The 23133-nt window shown below is 40.2% G+C and overlaps 1 protein-coding gene across 19 annotated transcripts in view; it reads left to right on the forward strand.

Moving 5' to 3' along the window:
* Syne1 (spectrin repeat containing nuclear envelope protein 1) overlaps window positions 1-23133 on the forward strand; it is a 473610-nt gene that overhangs the window by 326259 nt on the left and 124218 nt on the right. For 12 of the 19 annotated variants that reach the window (XM_087193553.1, XM_087193567.1, XM_087193559.1 and 9 more), the window contains 6 exons: window positions 1191-1397; window positions 3335-3508; window positions 4416-4607; window positions 14349-14483; window positions 15528-15637; window positions 20095-20251. In XM_087193553.1, the coding sequence (XP_087049679.1) occupies window positions 1191-1397; window positions 3335-3508; window positions 4416-4607; window positions 14349-14483; window positions 15528-15637; window positions 20095-20251 (975 nt within the window). The remainder of the gene's footprint in view (window positions 1-1190; window positions 1398-3334; window positions 3509-4415; window positions 4608-14348; window positions 14484-15527; window positions 15638-20094; window positions 20252-23133) is intronic. The other 7 variants (XM_013076688.3, XM_021238017.2, XM_021238016.2 and 4 more) reach the window with 3 other exon arrangements.

Raw genomic sequence — 23133 nt, forward strand, 5'->3', positions numbered from 1 at the left:
AACATGTCCCTGAAAACAGAGTGTTCAGATGGGCCCAACAGAAGAGTTTGGTTTTATAGACAGAGAAGGGCTGAAAAATAAAAGGCAGAAATCATAACAAAAGACTGGTCATTTTAAAGTTACTTTCCTTATAAAGCTGAGAAGACAAAAGTAACTGGTTAACATCAAGTTGCTTTTGTCCTAAAGAGTAACAGGAAATTCTTTCATGCAGGATTAAGGCAGAGATAATTGTGTTACCATGACGACCGAAACTAGCCCCCTTGGGAAATTTGGCTGTTGTTGCTCACCTGGTTTCTTGGAAGGCTAAGCAAATACCTTAGATTAGGGCTGGTGACATGGAACTTTACTGTGGACCACCTATTTTGATTTGGGGGTCTTTTCCCTTGGAGTCACAGCAAAAGCCCAGTCCAAGATGGTCTGTTGTAGTTTTTACCTAACAGTACTTAGAATAGTGGAAACATCCATGAACTATGCCAGCTGAGTACACAAAGGCTGAAATTTCAGACAGATGCCTGGGTTAGGGACCTACCTGCCTTTGGAAGCCATCAAAGTGAGAATGTACTTGAAACCTTGGGAATAGACATTGTTGGCAAGAGACTGTGAAGGTAGAAAAGAGGGTCTGGCTATTCGCCCTGAGAAAATTCTCGTTTCAGAGTTGGATAGATAAGGAGAAAAATGAACACAACATCAGGATATAGAAACAGGTTAGATTTCTCCTGTCTTGTAAATGTGAAAGTGGTGAATGGGGGCGGGGGTATTGGAACTTGAACCCAGGGCTTTTGCACTATGGTACATCCCAAGCCTTTATAGAGGGGGGCTACCACTTTGCTAAGTGTACCACAATAGGTTTGAACTTGTGATCCTCCTGCCTCAGTCTCCCAGAGTACTAGGATTACAGGCATGTGCCACCACCCCCAGCTGAAAATCATGAATTTTATGCTCAGCGTAGAATCAGACTCTTGAACATTACTGAACACATGTCCCCTGAATTATGAAAAAGTGGCTTCTGTTAGTGGCACCCACAGTATTAAGATCAGAAATACCCTGGCCTCGTCTGGTATTTCATTTTGAAGCTTAAGTGTAGCCCTGATTTCTGGTTACATGACATCCACCTGAAATGTCTTCCGCTTGCCTGTGTGTGTGTGAGGCGCGGCCAGTGAGGAAATGCATACATAAGCGTGATTCCACAGTCTTCCCTGCAGGCGCTGATGGACGAGATTCTCATGGTCCAAGACGAAATCAACGCGCTGCAGGCCTCACTGGCGGAGGAGCTGGTGTCAGAGGTGCGGGAGTCTGACCCTGCCCAGCAGCTGGCCTTGCAGTCCACCCTCACAGTGCTGGCTGAACGTATGTCCACCATCCGGATGAAGGCCGCGGGCAAACGGCAGCTGCTGGAGGTAGGCAAGCGTCTGCCCCTGCCCTCACTTCCAAATGGGTTCACAAGTGTGCGTGTGACGGAAGGTGCAAGGAGTAGAGCGCGAGTCAGTGCAAAGCCCTGAATCCACCCTTCCACCCCTGGGGAGATGCTGAGGACTGGGGGCCATGAACCTCACGAAGACAGGTTGTAGAAGATTAGTGTAGTAAGAGCTTTCGATGAGTGATGTTAGCGAGACTATAAAGAATAAATCCCACCGTAGCCAATTCCACCGTGATAATTCATGAAAATACACTAGCAGTTCTGATTCTTATGTTACTTAGTATAAATATTATTTGGTATAGAGACAGATGTTGGCAATAATAGTGTATATGTTTAAAAATCAGCTTTTTAAAAATATTATTTTCATATAATTCTTAGTCCTAGGCACACAGGATGGTAGATGTTGGCATTGTTCTATAGTTGGGTAGGCTGCCTGCTTAGGGCCTGTATTGAGTCTGACTCCTGGTATCTCTGGGATCCAGCGGCTTCTCTGGCACACAGTTGGTTCTCAGTGCATCTCTTATGATATGAACTTAATATTTGTTTACCTGCTGCTTTTACCATAATTCTATTAACTATGGCCCTATTGTTGGATGTATAGGATGCTTCTGAATTTACTTACTATAATATTAGTTAGAGTCACCTTTTATGGTACTGAACCCAGGGCCTTCACACTGAGCTATATCCCTAGACCATTTTTAATTTTTTAAAATAATTTTTTATTAGTCCATGTTTGCAGCACATACTTATTACATTTGTCATGGGGAGTTTGTACATGGTCATAACACATCTTAATTCTTCTTTTCATCCCCAGCCCATTTTATTTTATTTTGAGCCAGGATCTCTCTAAGTCCCTAAATTGCCAAGGTTGGGCTTGAATGTGTGATCCTCTTGCCTCAGCTTCTTAGCATGCTGGTGATATGCACCACCATTCCCCACTTTAAGTCTTGTATTCATAAATTTCATTCTGGATAAATTTAAAATTGATGTCTATTCTCCCTGCTAATCGCCATGTTAAACTATTTAGTAAATATTATAATGTAAAAGTAATAATAATTATTATTAATAATGTAGCTTTTACAAATAAAATATCTAGAGTACCTTAAGAGTCTGATTGATTTGATATTGTCCTTAACTCTATGAAAACTTAGTGGGACAGCAAAATGAAGTATTGGCCTGAATATTTTAAAAACATGAATGATTTGCAAGAATTGGAAACACCCAGATGTCTAATCTAGATGTTTGGATTTCTGCCTTCGCTTGAGGCACCAGTAACCCTGGGCCCCCTTCCCAGGGATCAGTTACGGTGACTGCTCTTCAGGTGAACCACACACTCTTCCCTTCCCCAGAGTCCCTGCTGTTTCCCAGAGCTGACTTCAAGTGCCTTTTCCATTTGCCAGTTGCCTTATGCCAGTGTCTGGTTCTGATTCCTGGGGAATTTCTGTCACTTGTGTTACTGCCTAGTCTTATAGGTATATTGTTTGAGGATGCTATGTTCAGCTCTAAGCCACATTAGAACCATTGGGGGGAAAAATATTTTTGGTACTAGAGGTGGAACCCAGGGGTGTTCTACCACAGACCTACATTCCCAGCCCTTTTTATTCTTTATTTTGAGACAATGTCTTGCTAAGTGGCCCAGGCTGGCCTAATACCTGTGATCTTCCTGCCTCAGCCTCTCAAGTGCTGGGATTACAGATGTGTGCCATGACACCTGGCTGGGAAATCTCTTAAAAATACTAATCTTGAGACTCAAGCTCACCCCAGCCCATTCTGATTTGTTGTTCTGAGATGTAGCCTAAGTTTATATTTCTTAGGTGATTTTGATGCACACCTAGGGCTCTGAAACTGCTGCTCCATGTTTTGAATCTTCAAGCTTTCACCTTCCACTGATCTGTTACCTTCTGCTTATCTCCTTAGGAGAAGTTAAACGATCAGCTGGAGGAACAGAAGCACGAGCAGGCCTTGCAGAGGTATCGATGTGAAGCTGATGAGCTGGATCACTGGCTGTTGAGTACCAAGGCCACCCTGGATGGCACCCTCAGTGCACCCACAGAGCCAATGGACATGGAGGCACAGCTGGTGGACTGCCAGGTACAAAAAGGGCACATGCTAACCTCACGTGCCCAGAGCAGACATGCTGGGGAGAAGCCTTGGTACAGATATATGACTTTTCACAGCTATGAACTTTACATACTTAGAGAGCAGAGAATCAATACATTATAAAATCTTAAATGAAGCTCAAACTTGGACTTAGTTTTTGAAAAAAAAAAACTGCCTTCCAGCTGGGCAGGGTGGAACATTCCTATAATCCCAGTATGCTGGGAGGCTGAGGCAGGGGGAATGCAAGTTCAAGCCAAACCTGGGCAATTTTGCAACTTAGTAAGACAATCTCTCAAAAAAAGAAAAGGATTGAAGATGTACTTCTGTGCAAAGGCTGAGTTCAATCCCCAGTTGTACAAAAGAACTTACAGCATTTTTAAAGACTGTATATATCCAAATCCTTATTGTATCTGTATTTTGCATCTAAAAAGAAATATAAACCTAATGAGAGGACTTAGTGTCAGTGATTCAGACTGAATAAACAGGGCAGGAAGCATTCCCAGGTGCTCTGTTGCAGGTTAGGTTCTTATCCTGACATGGTATTTGGAAACTTCCAGCTGTAGGTTTTAGGCAGACTAAACATTGCCTTTTGAATCATAAAGTTAGCTTGGGTATTTAGAAATTAACATGAGGGATAATTGCACTAAAGTCTTCCTTCTTTTGAGGTAGTAGGAATTGAACCCAGAGCCTTCACACAGAGCTATGTTAGTATTTTTTGTTTGTTTAATTTTGAGATAAGGTCTCCCTAAGTAGCTAAATTGCCCAGTCTGGGCTTGCACTTGTGATCCTCCCGTCTCAGCCTCCCAGATTGCTGGGATTCCGGGCATGTGCCACCACACACAGACCTGGCAGAGACTGGTTCCCATGTGTGACTTCGTCCTTGTCTGTGCCGTCCCAGAACATGCTGGTGGAGATCGAGCAGAAGGTTGTGGCCTTATCTGAGCTGTCCCTCCACAACGAGAACCTGCTGCTGGAGGGCAAGGCACACACGAAGGATGAGGCTGAGCAGCTGGCCGGGAAGCTGAAGACACTCAAGGGGAGCCTCCTGGAGCTGCAGAGAGCCCTCCGAGACCGCCAGCTGCACATCCAGGTGAGGGCGAGGTGCTGTTCGAAGGCCCCCAGAGGATGGTGAGGGTGTTGCACAACTGTACACATTCCGGTGTGGAGTATTAATTTACACTGATTTGGTCATGCATTTCCAACTAAGTTTTGCGGGGGTTACTTGAATCCAGAGATCTAAGGACTGTGCTATAGGAAAAGAAAAGACAAGGAAAATGGTGACTGCTCAAATTTAAATGGAGGTTATAGATGAAGACATGCTATGACACATTCGTATTTTTTTTTCTTCCTTTTTTTTTTTTTTGGTACATTCGTATTTCTTTTATGCATCCTACTCTTCAGATATACACAGACGTATATTTAGTGCTCATGACTTTAGAATTATATATTCAGGCTGAGGATGTAGCTCAGGTAGAGCACTTGTTATGCCATGCGGAGGGCTCTGGGTTCCATCCTCTGTACCACACCCTCCAAAAAAGAACCTAGAATTATCGTGTATTCCAGGTGAATTAAACTTTTACTATCATGTAGGGACCTTAATATTCTTTAATAGTGATTTTCATGTTAGATTGCTAGAGCTTTTTTGAGCAATATTTATCTGACTTGTCTTTTCACTTTCCTTTGTTTTCCTTTGTTTTAACTTTCCTTTGATTTGTGTCCTTGTGTTCTAATTTATTTCCTATAAATAAGAGTTAGCTGTCTCTCGTTGGTTTTAAACATTTGTTTAATCAGAGAATCTTTCTTTTAAAGGGCAAGTTTAATCCCTTTAAATTCACTGTGCTTACTGATATAGTTGGTCTTTCTTATTTTCCTTTTTATTTTCTATTTTTGTCCTGTTCTTTCTATTCTTCTTTTTTACCTTTGTTTTTTAAGAGACTAAGTGCTTTTATTTGTTTTATCCTCCTGTTTAGCAGCATACCTAATAAATTATAATTCAACGTCTTAATCTCTCAATATATTAATATGCTGTACCTTAGAATACTTTTACTCAGTTTCTCCCATGCACCTTGCATAGTTTTGCATACTATTTAGCTTTTTTAATTCTATTTTAAAAACTATAAATTACTGGTACAGTGCTATGCAAAGATTAAGCAAATACTGAGAAACTACTATGTGGGAGCAACTATTCTATATGATAAAATAGAGCATGGAAAACACCTGTCTGTAGCTGTGTATCTAGATATTTCTGTCTTTGGGAGATTCTGGTTTTTGCAGCCAGGCAATCAATGAAATTAGAATGCATTATTGTACACAGAAATGATGAGAACTATAGGGGGCATGACAAAAGACAAGAGTGCTAAGGAATCCCAGCAGAGTTCACAGTGAAGGAGAGAAGATGTGGGCATGAGGAGAGTGAGTTCCCTAGCAGAGGCCTAAGGACTCCTAAGTGGGATCACACCCATTCCATCCAAAGACACTGTGGCTGCAGTGGAGAGAGCAGGAGGAGAGTAGTTGCAAAGGAAGCCAGACCGTGGTTTAGCCTGTCCAGGACGCTGTAACGAAAATGCCATAACCTTAACAGCTTAGAAACAACAGAAGTTTATCACTCACATTCTGGAATTTAGGAAATCCAAGATCAAGGTGCCAGCAGGTTTTGTTTCTCTCTGTCTCTCTCCTTCCCTCCCTCCTTCTCTCCCTCTGTGTCCTTACCTGGTGCAGTGGAGTAGCTGGCTTTCTGGACTCTCTTTTATAAGAGAGCTCATTCCATAAGCATTCACCTCCCAAAGGTTTTACCTCGTAGTATTATCACACTTGGGATTAGGTGTCAAAGTATCAATCAGGGGAGGCATAAACCTTCGGAGCACAGACATAGGTAGCGAGGGGCCTTGGGACCAGAGGACCCAAGGGTGTTGGTGTTGTGTGGACTTTGAGAAGTCCTTGGAGTGTGTGGGAGAAGGAGTGACAGGAGGATGAGCTCGGAACCACTGCCTGGAACTCAGGAGCTTTGGGACCAGGGAAGAAGGAGTCCAAGCACAGAGGTAGAGGCACTGAGACTGAGTCAGATTCTGGGTAACTGAGACGATGAAGACTAACCGAGGAATGGATGTGGGAGAGCAAAGGACTAGTGAGTTAACAGTTCAGTTGTGGTGCCTTTTAACTCTCAAGGGGCCGTGGGAATGCAGGGGAGAGACCCAGGCTGCAGGCATCCTGGAAGCTGCTGGAAGACAGGAAGTGGGGCACAACTGCTGTTGAAAAAGCTTCACAAATATTTACTGTGATTGCTTTTATTTTCTCGGTATAAGGAGAGTGCACAGGTTTTTTTGCTAATTGTATGATTATATGATCTGGAAAACCAAACCTAGTCAACTTAAATCTATTAGAAGCAATGGAAGAATTTAGGAAGATGATTGCTTTATTTTTTAAAAGTCCCCAGCACTACAAAAATAAATAGAGAATCTGCAACTTTCGTTTACACGAATAAAAACCAATTTAGAAGGGCCTGGGATTTAGCTCAGTGGCTTCGCCGCCTGCTGCACAAGTGCAAGGACCAGAGTTCGATCCTCGGTACCAAAAAAAAAAAAAAAAACCAATTTAGAGAAATAACATAAAATAATATCCTGTGTATATCAGTAAAATAAAATATGCAAAAGAATCTTAATGATACAGACTTTAAAGTTTAAGAACCAAAATGAAAAATGGAAGGGTATATTTTCTTTTTGGATTTTAAAGCTGCCAATTCCTCATTTATTGACTAAAATACTACTTGTGTATTTCAGAAAGTCACAAAATGATACCAAGTGATCATTTACCTGAGAAAAAAATAAACATGTAAAAATAACCATAATTTATAAAAATGAGGAGTTATGGGGGTTACTAGCCTTATATGTTAAAATTTAATATTACAAAATTAAGTTCGCCTCAGTGGTGCATGGCTGTAATCCCAGCTATACAGGAGGCTGAGGCAGGAGGACTGCACAGTCAGGGCAACTTAGTAAGATATTGTCTCAAAATAAAAAATAAAAAAGGTTGGGGATGTAGATCAGTGCAAAGGCCTTGTATTCAAGCCCCAGTACTGGAAAAAAAAAAAAAAAAGATTAACTAGTAGAAATGTGGATAATATATATCAAAGGAAAAGAGATACGAATGGCCAAGGAACTTGTGAAAAGAATTTCAAAATTTCTACTGGATAAACAAATCCCATTACAAACAAAATGTAAGTTTTTACTTTAAATTTAGGTACTTTAAAATGGACATGCAGAGGGGGTGTGGGGGTGCACACCTGTAATCCCAACACTGAGAAGGCTCAGGCAGAGAATTCTGAGTTCAAGGGCAGCCCAGGCAACCTAACAAGACCTTGCTTCAAAACAATGCAATGAGACTTCTTAATAAAAGTAAAAATGTTAAAAATATTTAAATCAAACCAAACTAGAAAGATTTATAACTATAAAAGTACACAAAAAAGACAATTTTGCAAAAGGTATTCCTGGTCTATCATGTAAGACTTTTTTTTGTTTTTCACTGGTGGTCTGTGATTGAACCTAATCTTTAAGGAAACTAAAACAAAGGGAAATCTTTACAGTTCCACATGTGGACCAGCTGTCATCTGCAAGGCTCTTATTATGCCCTACCCCTAGCAACAGGTAGAAGAGACAGAGGCAATGTGGCCTCACCTGTGCACCTGGCCTCGGAGCCCGGGAAGGGCACGTGGGCTGGTGCCTAATCGGCAGTGCCAGTTCTCAGCATCCCAGAATTCAGACTCTGTTCCTAGACCTTCCGGTTTCTTAAGAAATAAGAAATTTGGATTTAATTCTACATCTTCCAGTTTGTAAACCCTGACAGTGAGTTCTAACATGTTTAAATAATTTTATGTCAAATAAAACATATTTCCCAGGCAGGATTGGTTCTTGGCCATCACTTTGCAGCTGCACCCTTGTCTCGACAATTATTAATGAGATTGCCAGGGGCCAGGTCTTTGAGTTTTCTGCAGCTTTCTTACAGGTCAGTTTCCTCATCTCTAAATCAGAAATAATAATGGTATGGCAATGTCTCTTATCCTGGGAATAATAGATCCCAAGACTCCAGGTGGAGGCCTGTAACTGAACCCTGTACATACTGCTTTTCCTACAAGTAGATGCTTATGAGAAGGTTTAATTTTTTTATTTTTTTGGTACTGAGGATCGAACTTAGGACCTTGCACTTGCATGGCAGGCGGCGAGAAGGTTTAATTTTTATATTAGGTGCACAAGAAGTTAACATCAATAGTAATAAAGTAGAATTATTATATTATAAATGTTAATAAAGTTATGTGATTTTTTTTTCAAGTTTCTCTGTCTTGAAAGAGTCAAAATAAATAGTATTTTTGGGTTGTGGTTCACTGATGGTACCTGAAATAGCAGAATGAGAAACTGTAAAAAAGGGGAGTCTATAGGATTTAAGTTTTTAAAAAATCATCCCAAGAATGTAAATGCAAATAATGCTTCCAGTATACGCTGAAGTCACGGCAGGTCACAGTACCAGCCTGCTGTCCCCAGACTCGGTTCCCGGGGAGGGAAAGAGTGTGTGACACACTCGAAGTTTCAGTTTGAGATTGAGCAGCCTGGGCTGCGTGGGTGACGGTCCTGCTGGTCCACACAAGCAGGTCCTTCCCACAGTCACAGGAATTGTTTAAATGAGCGAAGTTTACACTGTGCCACAAGTATAAGCCTTTCTGAGGATGCTGCTGGGCCACAGTGTGTAAATACAGAAAAATGTTATAGTGTTTTACTACATCAAAATTGGCTTTTAGTTTTCAGTACTAAGGATTGAACCCAAGACCTTTGCACTGAGCTAAATCCCCAGCCTTTTTTATTTTTTATTTTGAGATGGTCTCACTATGTCACTAAATTGGCTAGGCTGGACTCGAACTTAGAGTCTTCCTGCCTCAGCCTCCCAAAAGTATTGGGAGTGCAGGTGTATGCCACCACATCTACGTTCATTGGGTGCTTTAAAAATGTATATAAATTCTACCATCTTCCATCTAATGGAGTTTCCAGCATATAAAATATTGATGAGATTTAAAAAATAATTAGACCTTGTTTTTCATCTGTGGGGATAAAAGGAGCCTTGCTCAAATTATTTCTGTCATGAAAAGGATCATTTCTTTTCACATAGAAAACCAGATAACTAAAGTTAATTGGGGAAAAAGCAATCTTCTATTAAATGCAGAAATCAGTGTCATTGTACCCCACCCCCCTGTACAGGGGATCGAACTCCGGATGCTTGCAAGGCAGGCGGTGGCACCACTGAGCTAAATCCCTAGCCCCGACATTGCACCTTTTAATTAGAACACCTTTTTAAGTCTTATGCAGCCACTGGTACACAATTCTTTGCTTTCCTCCTCTCCCTCCCTCTTTTCCAGGTCTAGGGATTGAACCCAGGGCTTTGTTCATGCCAAGCATACACTCCACTACTGAGCTACAACCCCAGCCCTAACTCACAGTTCTTAGTGCTGCTCTGTGAAGCAGTAATAACTACTTCCTTATTCTTTTTAACCGATTGAACTTGTATGAGTATCAGTCAATAACAAAACTCTTGCATTTTTACATGAAGAAGTACAGATTTTAAGGGCATGTAAAAATATCTCCAAAAAAATCTCTTGAAAGATGAGTATCTTTCCTCATAAGCATAGGCCATTTCCACACATGATCATTTATCAAAGGAGCATAGAGTTTGTCCTGTGTCAATAATAAAATTCTCATGAAGAAATGTTTTATTTAATGTTTAGCATTTCCTAGTCCTCACAGATCTTCCAAAGAATGTTCCTGGCAAAAGTGGCCACTGTTACTAGGATTTCCAAAATCAGCAGTTTAGGTAACCCCACCCATTGGGACCTTGGTGATGGAAGCAGCTTTACTTCTTATTCCCTAGAGAGAGAGAAAACTTCTATGATAACACACAGAAAGTAATCGCCAGACTTGTATTCCTACTGGCAGTGCCTTCTCATCCCAGAGGGAAAGGAAAGGAAATTAGAACTGGATTTTTAATCATTCTTTTCTTCCTGTGGTCCAAGTCTTAGGTTCCAAAATGAATGATCAGTCAGAGAGAAATTCATTAAATGAAAACTGAACATAACCACATAGAGAACATGTACTAAACATCTGCTTTCTTCTCTGAGGCTGTGAACCCCATTAATTCGAGAAGATCCCCTTCCTAGTGTTTAAGTCTTGAAATCTAAATGTTTCTGTGTGTAAAAGTGAGCAAGTTATTCTCAAGGGCTGACACTGCAGTTGTTATTTTTTACAAGCCCAAATGTGGTGTGCTTTGAAAGTAATGTTCTCGATCCAAGGACTAGAACCCAAGAAGGGCAAGCGGGTATTGAGGGCTTCGAGAACTTGCCAAGGGAATCTTCAGACTGGGCTCTGAAAAAAAAAAGCCTTTGTTGGAGAGAACAGCAGGCAGGAAGTGGCTTGGGTCTCTCAAAGGAAGGTCAACAGGTCATGGCCAAGGCCTCTATTTTGTTAGCTGGAACAGCTCTGATTGGAGACAACTTAATGTCACACATGGTCTCCTTAAAGTGTCGTTCCCTGCCATCTCCATCACTCTCTGCAGGTGCCATTTGACCTGGTATTTCCTCCTTGTCTGTAAGAGCCAGGATCTCTTAGATCTTATCTGGGATGACGGTGCCCTTGTAGGTGGCAGAGACTCTGTTACATGCAGATAATCATGGGCTTCAGTGCTGGATGGACACCCAAACATCCAACTTCATGCAAATCACTGCTTCTCTTTGAGAGATATGCCTTGGTTCGAGGGGAGTTTAGTGAACTGGGTGTGACCCATCACCCATTCTGAGCAGGACTCCAAAATATAAATACAGTAGCGTGTTTTAGACAAAAGGCATACCCATTATTTCACCTAAGCAAGCCATGTTCCTTTGTCAGACAGCTGGAAAGGAAGAGAAAGAAGAAAACACTTGTGGCATAAGGTGAGCTCCAAGCCCACGTGGGTTGCATGATGTCACTTGTCGGTTTCACTGATTGCTTCAGTTCTTGTTCTTCTGATACCTATGGTGCAGAGGTGAAGCACAGTCCAGCATTCTCCACTTTTCTCATGAGGTTCCAGTGAGGGAAACCAACCAAGTTTCAACCAGGAAACAAACCCTGTCTATTTCTCTGGAATGGGGAGTGTGAAATTCTGAAGGTGAGTGGGAAAGGTGAATAGTGAGGACAGATAAATTGGGACGATGGATCCCACTCATGGTCAGACTTGGCACAGAGCAAAGAGGAGGGCAGTGGCAGCTCCAGAAGAGATGGAGGGTGACTCCTCTGAGGAAGCGACCTGTAGACTGTCCTTGCTCTCTGCCACACCTTACTCTAGTCACCCTAGCCTCTTCTCTGCCTCTTTGCTTCACTAAACCTCAGTGGTTCTCTCTGAAATGCCCAATTTCTATCTCTGTAGGATTTCTGTACCACCTTCTCCCTAGGCCTAGGGTCCCACCCCGCAGATCTGCTGGCAAGGTCTTATTATTCAGAACTCAGGCATTTATCTCTTCTAAAAATGTTCTTCAACCACTCTAAGCTCACTTCCCCTCCACTTTCAGTCCTATTGCCTCCTTTCCCTTTCTTTGCAGCCTTAACACCAGCTCAGCCTTTCTTATCTGTTTATTTCTGTGTCTCCACCAAGCCCTTGTCTGACTTCTTTGCAGAATACTTGGAGCTCTTAGAACACTGGTTGACACTTCATGTGTGTGTATTGGACGAGTTGCATTAAAATCATGTAATTTATCCTTTGGCCTATAAATATATGTAGAATAGTTCTCATTCAGAATTAACCCCACATCAAATATATTAACCATCTTTCTATCTCTGGGATAAAATACTTAATACTTGCAATTTATAGGAAGAGATACTTATTTGGCTTGTGGTTTCTAATGGGTTCAGTCCAAATTATTTGGGTCCAAGGCAAAAACAGGTGGTGGAAAGACAGTGAAGGAAAGCTGCTCACATCATGGTGGCCAGAAAGCAGAGAAAGGAGTAGCTGGGAACAAGAGCACACCCACCTGGGTCACACCCCCAGCAAACCACCTCCAGGTACACCCTACCTCCTAAGGCACAGCCATCTCTGAACTCATCAAGGGATTAATCCACTGATGAGTATAGGGCCCCTGTGATCCAATCACCTTCTAAACACATGAGAATTTAGGGGGACATTTTAGGTCTAAACTATAACAGTGACTTTCGAGTTTGTGAAATGGTAACCCACTATGCTAACATTTAAGTGCTTTTTGTTTTTTTTTTGAGACGGCATCTCACTATGCAGTCTAGACTGGCTTTGAACTCATGATCCTCCTGCTTCAGGATCCCAAGTGTCGGGATAACAGTCATGCACCATCACACCCAGCTTAATTCTTTTTTTATTGTCCTATTTTTGCAAGGAGTCACTTAAAGATTTCTCATATTTGAGTAGACTCTGTTTATACAAGACAGTCTGGAAACATAGCTATATAACCAGCCAGCAAGATTCTAGAACTCATTCAAATCTAGGGCCCACAGAGGGTGAACATCAAAGACTTATTAAAGGTCATTGTTGGGGCCACTGAAGTGCTTTGGGAATTGAGTTTCTGTGGTTGACCACATCGTATAGCCCTGCAAACAAGAGTCCAAGGGTGCGGTGTGTGGAGTCTGGGACAGAGGATGGTCACCCTCTGGCAAGCCCTTGGTTGGACCCTTTTGCCTGTATGAGAAAGTGAACTTTCTTCCATAGGAACTGTGTAGGGAACAGGGAAAGGGGATGTTACTAGAACCTCTGCAGTAAGTCCTGGTCTCCTGTGAGCCACGGCAGCACAAGGGGAATTATAGGAAAGGTAGAAAAATAAGACTGAGAAGAAGCTGAGCTTTGAGTTTGATCAGTGCTGCTCTGGGCAGCAAAGATGAAAACCCCCAGCTTATGGCACCTTTTATTCAGTACTCAGTACATCGGGAGAAACAAATGTAAAGAATGACTTGCAGAGAGTTCAGTACATCCGCCTAAATAAGATGTATCAATTGAAGAACAACAAGGAACTGAGTAGATGTTTGTTCCTCCCAGGATGTTTTCAGCTCCCAGGATGTTTCTTTTCCTGGGGAATCACAGCATCACCGGATCATTGAGTTCTCAGTTGTGACCGGAGGCCAAAATGGAATTATGTCTCAGAATTCCATAGCTGGTCTGTAGGCAGGAGAACTAAACTAACCAAATGATTTTTCCCTAAAATTATGTGGCATTGCTCCCGACAGAACTGAAGATCAAATTTAGTCTCTTCCTAAATTCTAGAGTGTGTTGCCTACCTTACAGCACCAAGGATTTAGTGCTTTGCAAAGACATTGAGATATCTTTGTTTAGCAGCATTCCAGAACCACCTTTGGGGAGCAAGTGCTTACTCTGTGCATGTCTGGTAGCTACTGTGTGACCTGAATAGAAAAGGTGGCAGGGGTATGCTTTCACAGGAGGTATTATAACCATAATAATCATTTCAGTAATGTTTTACCTTTGTGTGACTTATAAAAGAACTCATAACAGGATCTAGTGTTATATTTTTGTGGAAAAATTCTGGAATGATCTCTGGTGACCATATTAGAAATAGATGGGTTTCCCCTTCAAATATTTCTGTGCATAATCATCTGTTTATTATTCTCAGTCCTAAAAACGCCATAACTCAGGTTTTGTGTTACCACCATTTTAAAAATGCGGTTTCACATCCAGATGGAGCCACTTTGGTATCTTTCATTATACAGACCACACCGAAAGAGTCTTCTCTCCACTTTGGTTAAGGTTTTCCTGTGGGCACTCTGACTCCTGATTTCTGCCTCATTAAAAGCAGGGAACTGCCCAAGAGAAGGAGGAGAGTGACGCTGACCTCACGGCCTTGCAGAGCCCTGGCGTGCAGGAATGGTTGGCTCAAGCTCACACCACACGGACCCACAAGCGGCAGAGCAGTCTCCAACAGCAAAAAGTAAGCTCTCTGGCCTGCAGACCTGCCCTGGAAGGAACTCAAGGAAGATGGCTCAGAAGGGCACATTGCTTTGTAAGCAAGTGTCTTTTTATCTCCACTTGGAATGAAATGGGATGTGATGTCCCTTTTCAGTGCCCTTATCCATGACTGCTGGAACATCGGGTCTCTTCAAGTCCAGTCTTTTAAGAAAAACTTATGTTTAAGTTTACCAATAGCATAACCCAACTACCTCACTCCTCTCATCACAGATACCCACTCTGCTTTCACATTTGCCTTCAGTTGAGTCTATTTTAGTATAATAACATTTGGGCTGAGGATGTAGCTTAATGGTAAAGCACCAACCTAGCATCCCAGCACCAATCAATAATAAATCCATAAAATCTCAAAAAGGCCTCTGAGAATTGGGGAAAGTCAGAACTACATGAGTTTTTTTTTTCAAAGAAGTGCTACTTTTTTTCATTATCAGGTAAACACCATCGCAAAATAGAACTGTAAGATGTTCCCCAGTAAAACAAATGATTCTTAATTAATAATAATGGTTTCTCTTTGATACCTTAACTTCGTATAAAAGACACCTAAAAAGATATTATTTTCCTAAGGAGGAAAAACATGAATGCAAATAATGAAAAGGTACAAACAAATCAGTTGAAACTACAGGTTATAAAGGAAGCAGAGAAGGATTACGGACAGCAGCTGCTTCCAAGGTTTTATCTCAGTTGGTACAATGGTGATTTTGAAAAGTCAGACTACATTTTGTACCACTTGAGGGCACCATTGCCCAGCAAAATTTTCTTTTCCCTTTGATTTTTTTTTGTTGTTGTTGTCGTTGTTCCCAGATTTTTCAGATATCTTTATCAAAGCAAAAGAAAGCTATAGAGTACTTTAGAGACACATTTGAATATCTAAACTACACCTTTTCTATAATGTACAAATGTAAAGCATACCACCACAGTTTTCTGAGAATTTTCTAGACGTGGAACCATGATTGTAGACAATGACTGCGACGTGACAAAGATGTTTGTATGTATCCTTTCCCTTGAGCAGGAATTAGAGCAAGAATTAGCTGAACAGAAGAGCCTCCTCCGGTCAGTAGCCAGTCGTGGAGAGGAGATTCTATCCCAACATTCAGCTGCAGAAACCTCAGGCGGCCTTGGGTATGTTTAAAACACCTGAACTTTCTCTGTTTATGCTGCTTCCTGACATTTGAAGAAATGCAAACATCTTACTCAAAATTTGAGTCATGCATCTCCTGCAAAATTTAGTGATTTGCTTTCACTTGGACACTCCCTGTACCTGCAAGTCGAATATTTTGTTGCATAGCATGAGCATTGCTAGCAACAGTAGCACTAACTCATGTGCCCACCTTGTGGAGCGCTCAGCATGTCTGTCCAGTGAAGACTCTCGCGAGTGCATTTTCTAAATCAATTAGGAAATGCGTTATGGAATTGGATTCATGATCATGCTAACTGAATGATCATATCTAACTGCAGAGCATTTTCCCCTCAAGAGCGTATTTTCCCCTAGCATCATTCTAAAAATAAATGTGTGTGCCAGATAAATATCTTGAGTTTTCTTGGTGAGTCTGTTCCTATAATTTCTACATGCAGAGTCATAGAGCTTAGAGTCCTGGTCTAAAGTGGAGACTGAAAGAAATTCACACAGACAAATAAAATGTTGAAAGTAAAATGAAGGAAGCTGGAAAATTTTCACATTGAAGATTTTTATTTGAAGGGTAGAAAAATAAAGGAAATATAGAATAGTGGAAAAGCCTTGTATTTTATTCTTGTTCCATAGCTTTAGCTTGAAAAAGTCACTCAGCTCTATGCTCCTTTGCTCATTTGTAGTCAGAATAATAAGCAACTACCATGATGGCAAAAGTATGAAATTTGTGACTTCACTAAGAGAATATACAGGAAAACCTTCTTTAAAAATATAAAACATTTAAAAAGTTTCAGTGAAGCCTCTGTGTTCATTCCATTGCTAAAGGCTAGGATTTGGGAATAGCTTTGACTCTGTGTCCCATTTCTTAACATTTTCCCCAAAAACAATAATGTAAAGAAGGGAACATGTATCCTGAATATGATTTTTTAAATGTTATTTGCCATACCAAATAATTGAAAAGGTAGAAATACTCGGTAGTCTAAGAACCCAAAGAAAGATTTTATGTGTATATAATCTTAATAAATATTATATATAATATATCAGAAAATGTGTATACAAAACCAAATAAAAATGTGAAATAAAAGTATAGTATATGTGTAGACAAGAATGAAAATATAACAGATAATCAGACTAACTTTGTAGGGGGAAGAGTTGGAAGTTTTTAAACGATTTTTTACACTTTTATCAACACTGACATAATGTTGCTAATATGACATTAGTGCCAATCATATAGAGAAAAAGGGAGAGAGATTATAGAATAGAAATATTAAATGGTCCCCTGCTTGTATGTAAAATGTTCTGTGTAAACATCCATGAATTAAAAGTCATACACATACGTATAGAAATATATATACACATAAATTTCAAGGGCAGTATAGTAACAAAATATATAAATAGCGGATGACATAAAATAAAAGAAAGACAAAGCAAAAACTGTAAAAATATTGACACAGTTAATATATATCACTTTAAATGAATATAAGTGAAAATAATTATGACATCTGTAATCACGAATTGCATTCAAATAACCCTAAAACTGTGAAACTGGTGATAAAATCATCTCAGAGTTTTAAAACATCTCTTTTGTCCACCAGGCTTAAAAACTGTGATAAGGCTTGAATATGTATCTGTAGTGAACCCGAAATGTGGCGTTCTAGTCATTCCTCCCATGTCGATTGAGTTGAGCTTTGCCCTCTTTCTGAATTTTCTGTTTCCAGTTCCTCTAAGATGTTTACTCTGCCCTCAGAGCTGTCTGTGTTGTTTTTCTCTAGTCTATTTCTACGAACAGCCAGTCACACACAGCCTCCTCATCATACAGCTAAGCCTCAAAAGGGAGCAGTTGGGAGCTGCTGCAGCTCTCTTGCAATGGTTTCTTTTTTCTTTCCTTAGCCTTCACTTTTGGAAAGAACCCAGATGGCAGACTACAACTATAAATTGCTTTTGCAAACATGAAATATGAAAATATTTGAAAAGGACATTTGCAATGCAATACTGGCTTTCCGTACAAGATCAGCTTTAATGATGGCTTATGATAAGATCTTTAATGTTTATACAAATTCTTGAGAAAAATCACCTTTCAGTGTAATTTATTCCAGTTCACCCACTTTTTTGAAGCCTCTGGTACCAAGCAAACAAATAACCATGAATTAAGTGATATCTAGATGGCAAAGGGGAAAAAATGTATCTTTTATAAAAACAGAATAGCATTGCTAGGGGAAAAAAAATACTGTATTCAGCCTTTGACTTATTAGCTGATTTCTGAAGATTATCAAATGTTAATTGGTTTGTGTAAGAAAATCCCTGTGAAAACGGCTTTATCTGTTTCAGATATTTACAAATTTACACAAAGTTACTTTATACAGAATAAATACCTGTATGACAGATCAAGGGTGGATGGAGGACTCCTTCCAAGATTACTACGGAAAACCAACTGGAAATTCATTAATATAAATAAGAAAGGAAAGAAGAATATTGTTCACTGTTAATGAAAGACTACATTCTAATTTTAAACTAATTTGCTACTATTTTTACGTTAAATATAAGATATAGATATTAAATACTTCCTTGGTTTTGGAATCAATTTTATGTGAACATAATGAATTAATATGGTCATATGGTATATTCACACAAAAAAAGTACAATAGAGAATAGAGTACAAAAGAAAGTACAATAAAGAATTTTAATTGCGTAGGCACTTTTAAACTTTTTCTTAATTTAAAAAGACCTTAAAAAGAAAAGAAAAATACTGAGACTAATATAAGAAATACTCATGTAGGAGTATTAATCCTGTTTTGGCATTTTTTTTTCACTCAACATTATTATTACTTTTTATCAATCCATACTAATCCCTATAGGCATAGTTCTTCATTTTATTTGCTTGATGAACTTTATCTTGTGAATATAACAATTTATTTCCCTCCTTCCCTTCCTCCCTTCCTTCCTTCTTTTTGTTTTTCCTGTTACAAACAATTGTTGAAAGTAACCTTACATTGTCTCTAACAGATAGGAGATATTCCCTGAGTTATATCCTGTAGTAGAATCCTGCCACCTTAGGCTTATTGAAATGTTAAGGCTTACTTCAAAAGCCTCACCAAAAGAGCATTGTATTTACATGTATTCTGGGAAGACTTGGCTTGGGGGTACTGTATATCATTATCCCGCCAATGGACTTGTCCTTTTTTTTTTCCACTTGAGCTAAAGGCCCTGTGTTAGTCAATTTTCTGCCACTATGACAAAATAACTGAGATAAACCACTTAAAAGAAGGAAATGTTTATTTTGCCTTCATAAGTTTTAGTTCTTGGTCACCTGGGCTCAGCAGTTTGGACCTGTGGTGAGGCAGAACATCTTGGCAGAGAGTGCATGGTGAAACAAAGCTGTTTACTTTTTGGTGCCATGGAAGCAAGCAAAGGCAAAGCAGGATCCTGGTATCCCTTTCAAGGCCACCGCCCCCTCGGTGACCTCACTTCCTCCCACCTGGAGGCACCTTCTAAAGGTTCCACCACTTCCTAATAGTCCCATAGGCTGTTGACTAGGCCTTCAAATCATGGCTTCGGGGGAGTATAAAAAACACTGTGTCAAAATATTAATAGCTCATGCCTTTCAGATGACGTTGTTTCAGTGAGGATCTCAAAACTCCTGACACACTAAGATTTATTGAAACTTAGGCTCCCTAGATTATTGTTGTTACCATTATCATTGTTATTAGCCCGCATTTATTGAGGGGTTGTTATTAGCCACATAAGGCTAAAAGCATATGCATACAATTTATTTCTTTAATAAATATGCATATGTTCTCTTTCTTTAGTTCTCATAGTTTTGTAAGATAGATACTATCTGTAAAGATGAGAAAATTGAGGTTCAGAGAAACAAAACAAATTCCTCAGTGTCACATATCTAATTTGTCACTGGGAAAGCCAGGCTGTGTCTCAGGGATCACACTTCCCCTTCCTCCTGTGTTCTGTCCTTCCTGGGCGACGTCCTCCAGACTTGTGAAAACTCTGAGTAGACAAAGTAACATCTTCAGGGTTTTGAACTAATTTGAGAGCTATTTGTCAAAGGATAGTAGTCTATAATCTCAGTCTACTTTCTTTCTTTTGGGGACCAGGGGTTGAACTCAGGACCTTGCGCTTGTGAGGTAGGCCTCTGAGCTAAATCCCTGGCCCGTCTACTTTCTAATTCTAAATTTTGCAATTATTTTTATTTAATATTGAGCTGTTATCAATGTATTTTTAAATATTCCTTCTGCTCATGGTTCATTTATAATATGGTAAGAACTTGTTTTTTAGCCTCAAATTTTATATTTTAACTAATATTTTAAAAGTGTAAGCTAATGACCAAAAATAATCTTAGTCCAGTTTTCGAGGCCGGGTCTAGTACACACAATAAATTACCTATCTCATTGCCTTTTTCGTACATATTGTAAGCTTAGATTATTGATTCTTTTAATAGTGAAAAGCCTGATGTGTTATCCCAGGAGTTGGGAATAGAAGGGGAGAAATCATCTGCTGAAGACCAGATGAGAATGAAATGGGAAAGTCTACATCAAGAATTTAGTACCAAGCAGAAACTACTACAGAATGCTCTGGAACAAGAACAAGAGCAAGTGGTATCCAAAATTTTGTTTTTATGCATTGACTAATATAAGAGATACATAGTTTATGCCAAGAAAATATAACTGTGCAGTCATCTATATTTTAATTATCACTGCCATATTGACATAAATTACTTATCATATGCTCTTCTTAAAAATCCTGTTTCACATTTCCCATAATAATCATATATCCTTATATGAAATATTCAGTTCTAGATAATATTTTTCCTCAACGGTTTTTAAAATCTTATTCATAAGAAGCATGAACCATTAAATTTTTAAATTTTGTTTCAATATTGAAAATTATGGATACACACCAAGGATATACACATGTACAGTGAAAGGAATTCCACAAATTTGGAAATACCTTGTCAGGTTATCTAACTTTTCATTGGTACTTCCAATATTTTTTTTTTTGGGTACCGGGGATCGAACTCAGAACCTTGCACTTGTGAGGCAGGCACCAGAACCACTGAGCTAAATCCCCGGCCCCTATACTTCCAATATTTAATGCTTTCAGAAGATCTTAATGAGAAACATATTGGGCCCTCTGAAAAGAAGGGAAACCAGTGGTCAGCGAATATGGATTCTGACCCATCAATAAGGCAGGTTCTTGGGTCGGATAACTGTGATCTTGAGCTCAGTTCCACCAGCCATGCCAAATCTAGGGGAGCTGAATATGGCAACAGAAGGTTCTAGATAAATAACTTCATTAGTTTGCTCTAAACAGAAGCTAGGGAACCAGAGGAAGTCAGAGGAATCTGAGAGTTCAGAGGGCTGGTGAGAGAGCCAGGGACCCAAGCAGGCCTGGGATGCCCACTGTGGCTGCGGCTCAGAGGGTTCTAAAATAAAAGCCAAGGCACCTATCGTAGTCCAGCAATGTCTACCTAGGCTCATTCCAGGGCGGCGGTTTTTCCATCTGGATAATTCTAAGACCTCTAGTGTTGATCTGAAGAAGGTGCTCTTCTCACTTCTCTAGCCAGCTCTGGCCTAGGGATTGAGGGAGACTCAACCTGAAATGAAGGGCATCAGTAGCTGTGTGACACCTGGTGGCAGTGTGTGCAGGGGGTGGGGGTGGGGGTGCTGTCAAACCAGGCACTGTAAAGGGACACAACTTGACAAGACTAACTGAAAGGAGACGGTGAAAGGGCCACAATGTGTCCCTTTGTGTGTGGGGCCTCTTGACTCTCCAGAGCCATGCATTTCTATCCCATTTTACAAAAGCATACAAATGCCATGCCCTACCCACACCCCTTCTGGCCAGTGAGTCTGCAGGAACAGTTACCAGCTCTGGTCTCTAGGGAATTTAACATACTCTATTCCTGAGGGCAGTTGTCCCATAGTCATGGTTCGCCCTGACCAGTGAGCCCCTCTATCTTTTGCACAGACCACCTACCTGTCTTTGTATTAATCCTTCCTTACCCCCCTAATCAAATGTCCATCACATGCATGGCCTCGAATTCTTGATTTCTTTTGCAGATATCCTGGACTTGATTTCAAGGTCACTTTTGTGTATTTTCCCTTTCCTTTGATTAGAAGGGTTAGATACAATCCTGAGTCAGAGGATTACAGTCTTTTCTGTCTGTCCTAAGACAGATAAATCCAGGATTTTTCTGAGATCTGTGCTTACTTATTCCATACCTACTTATTATTCTCCATTCATTAGACAGGTACCCAACCCCAGGAATCCATCTGTTTTCTATCCAACTCATAGCACCTACATCATTTATCTCCTATCACAGACTTAACCCATTAACTGTTCTTTTCTTAGGAAGTTATTTGAGTTTAGATCATGTTCATGACTCACTTGCATTTCTGATTATAAATGGAAAGCATCAAATATCCTTCTTTATGCTATGATTTGCATTTGAATTCTTAACAGGAATCACTAGTCATTTGAACAAAATGCCTCCAAAGTGCATTTCCTTTGGTGTGAAAGTGGTGGAAAGATAGAGAAGAAGCAAGCAATCTGTCACAGTTTCCAAGAGGAAAAGAGAGATCATTTAGTGAACACATTTTAAGTCTAGGTGTTAACATATCAATGCTGTGATGAGGTCACCTTTCTCTCCACATTGCACACCTATGACCTGAGGTTTGGAGTGGTTAACTTCTCAGGACTTTATAAGTAACACCCAGAGCTGGAACTGAGATGCAGATGTGCCTCATTCCGAAGTTCTTTATTTTCATACTTGCTAACTAGCACTTTGTGCGCTGAATATATTTACTACTCTCCAGTGTCAGAACAGACACAATGTGGGGGTAAAGGGAGGCTCAGCTATAACACAACCCAAGAAATATTTCATGCATTTCTCTAAAATTAAGCGTCCAGTGATCTCCATAAACAGAAAGCCAAAGGAAATAGATTTAAAATTAAATAGTGGAAAGTTACTCTTGCAGGTGTGGAACATAAGGTAGAAAATTTTAAAGAGGTGCTGGGTGGTCAGTGCTCCAGCTGTAGTAGGGATGGGCTGGCATGGTCCCAGGGTGATGGGTAACAGTCCGAAAGGTGAGGATGGGGTGTTTTTAAAAATCAGAGGAGACGATTGGAAGCACTCTCAGAGCATAAGTGGTGGGCCACATCCTGGGCCTTACGGGGAAGCATTCTGTATGCTTCAAAGAGGCTACGGGAGAGCAATCCAAAGAAAGAAGGCACTCTTGGTCTGGTATTTAGGATGAGTTATTTCCCTACAGGTATTGCTAAGACTGAGAAGATAAATTGGAAGGAAGGCTATGATAAGATTTCAGGCAGTTTTTTCCCACCACTTCTGTGTTTTTAAATCCATCAGCAGAAACATTTCCGTTGATGAATCTGGCCACCATGTGGAGTGATAAGATAAGTTGTAGAAGTCATGTTTCTCTAGATGGGGTTTTCCTAAGGGCATTTTTTTCAGCACCAA

This window comes from Heterocephalus glaber, unplaced genomic scaffold, assembly GCF_053883595.1.
Source record: "Heterocephalus glaber isolate CG9 unplaced genomic scaffold, H.glaber_assembly_v1.0 deba00001593, whole genome shotgun sequence".
NCBI classification, from domain to species: Eukaryota; Metazoa; Chordata; class Mammalia; order Rodentia; family Bathyergidae; genus Heterocephalus; species Heterocephalus glaber.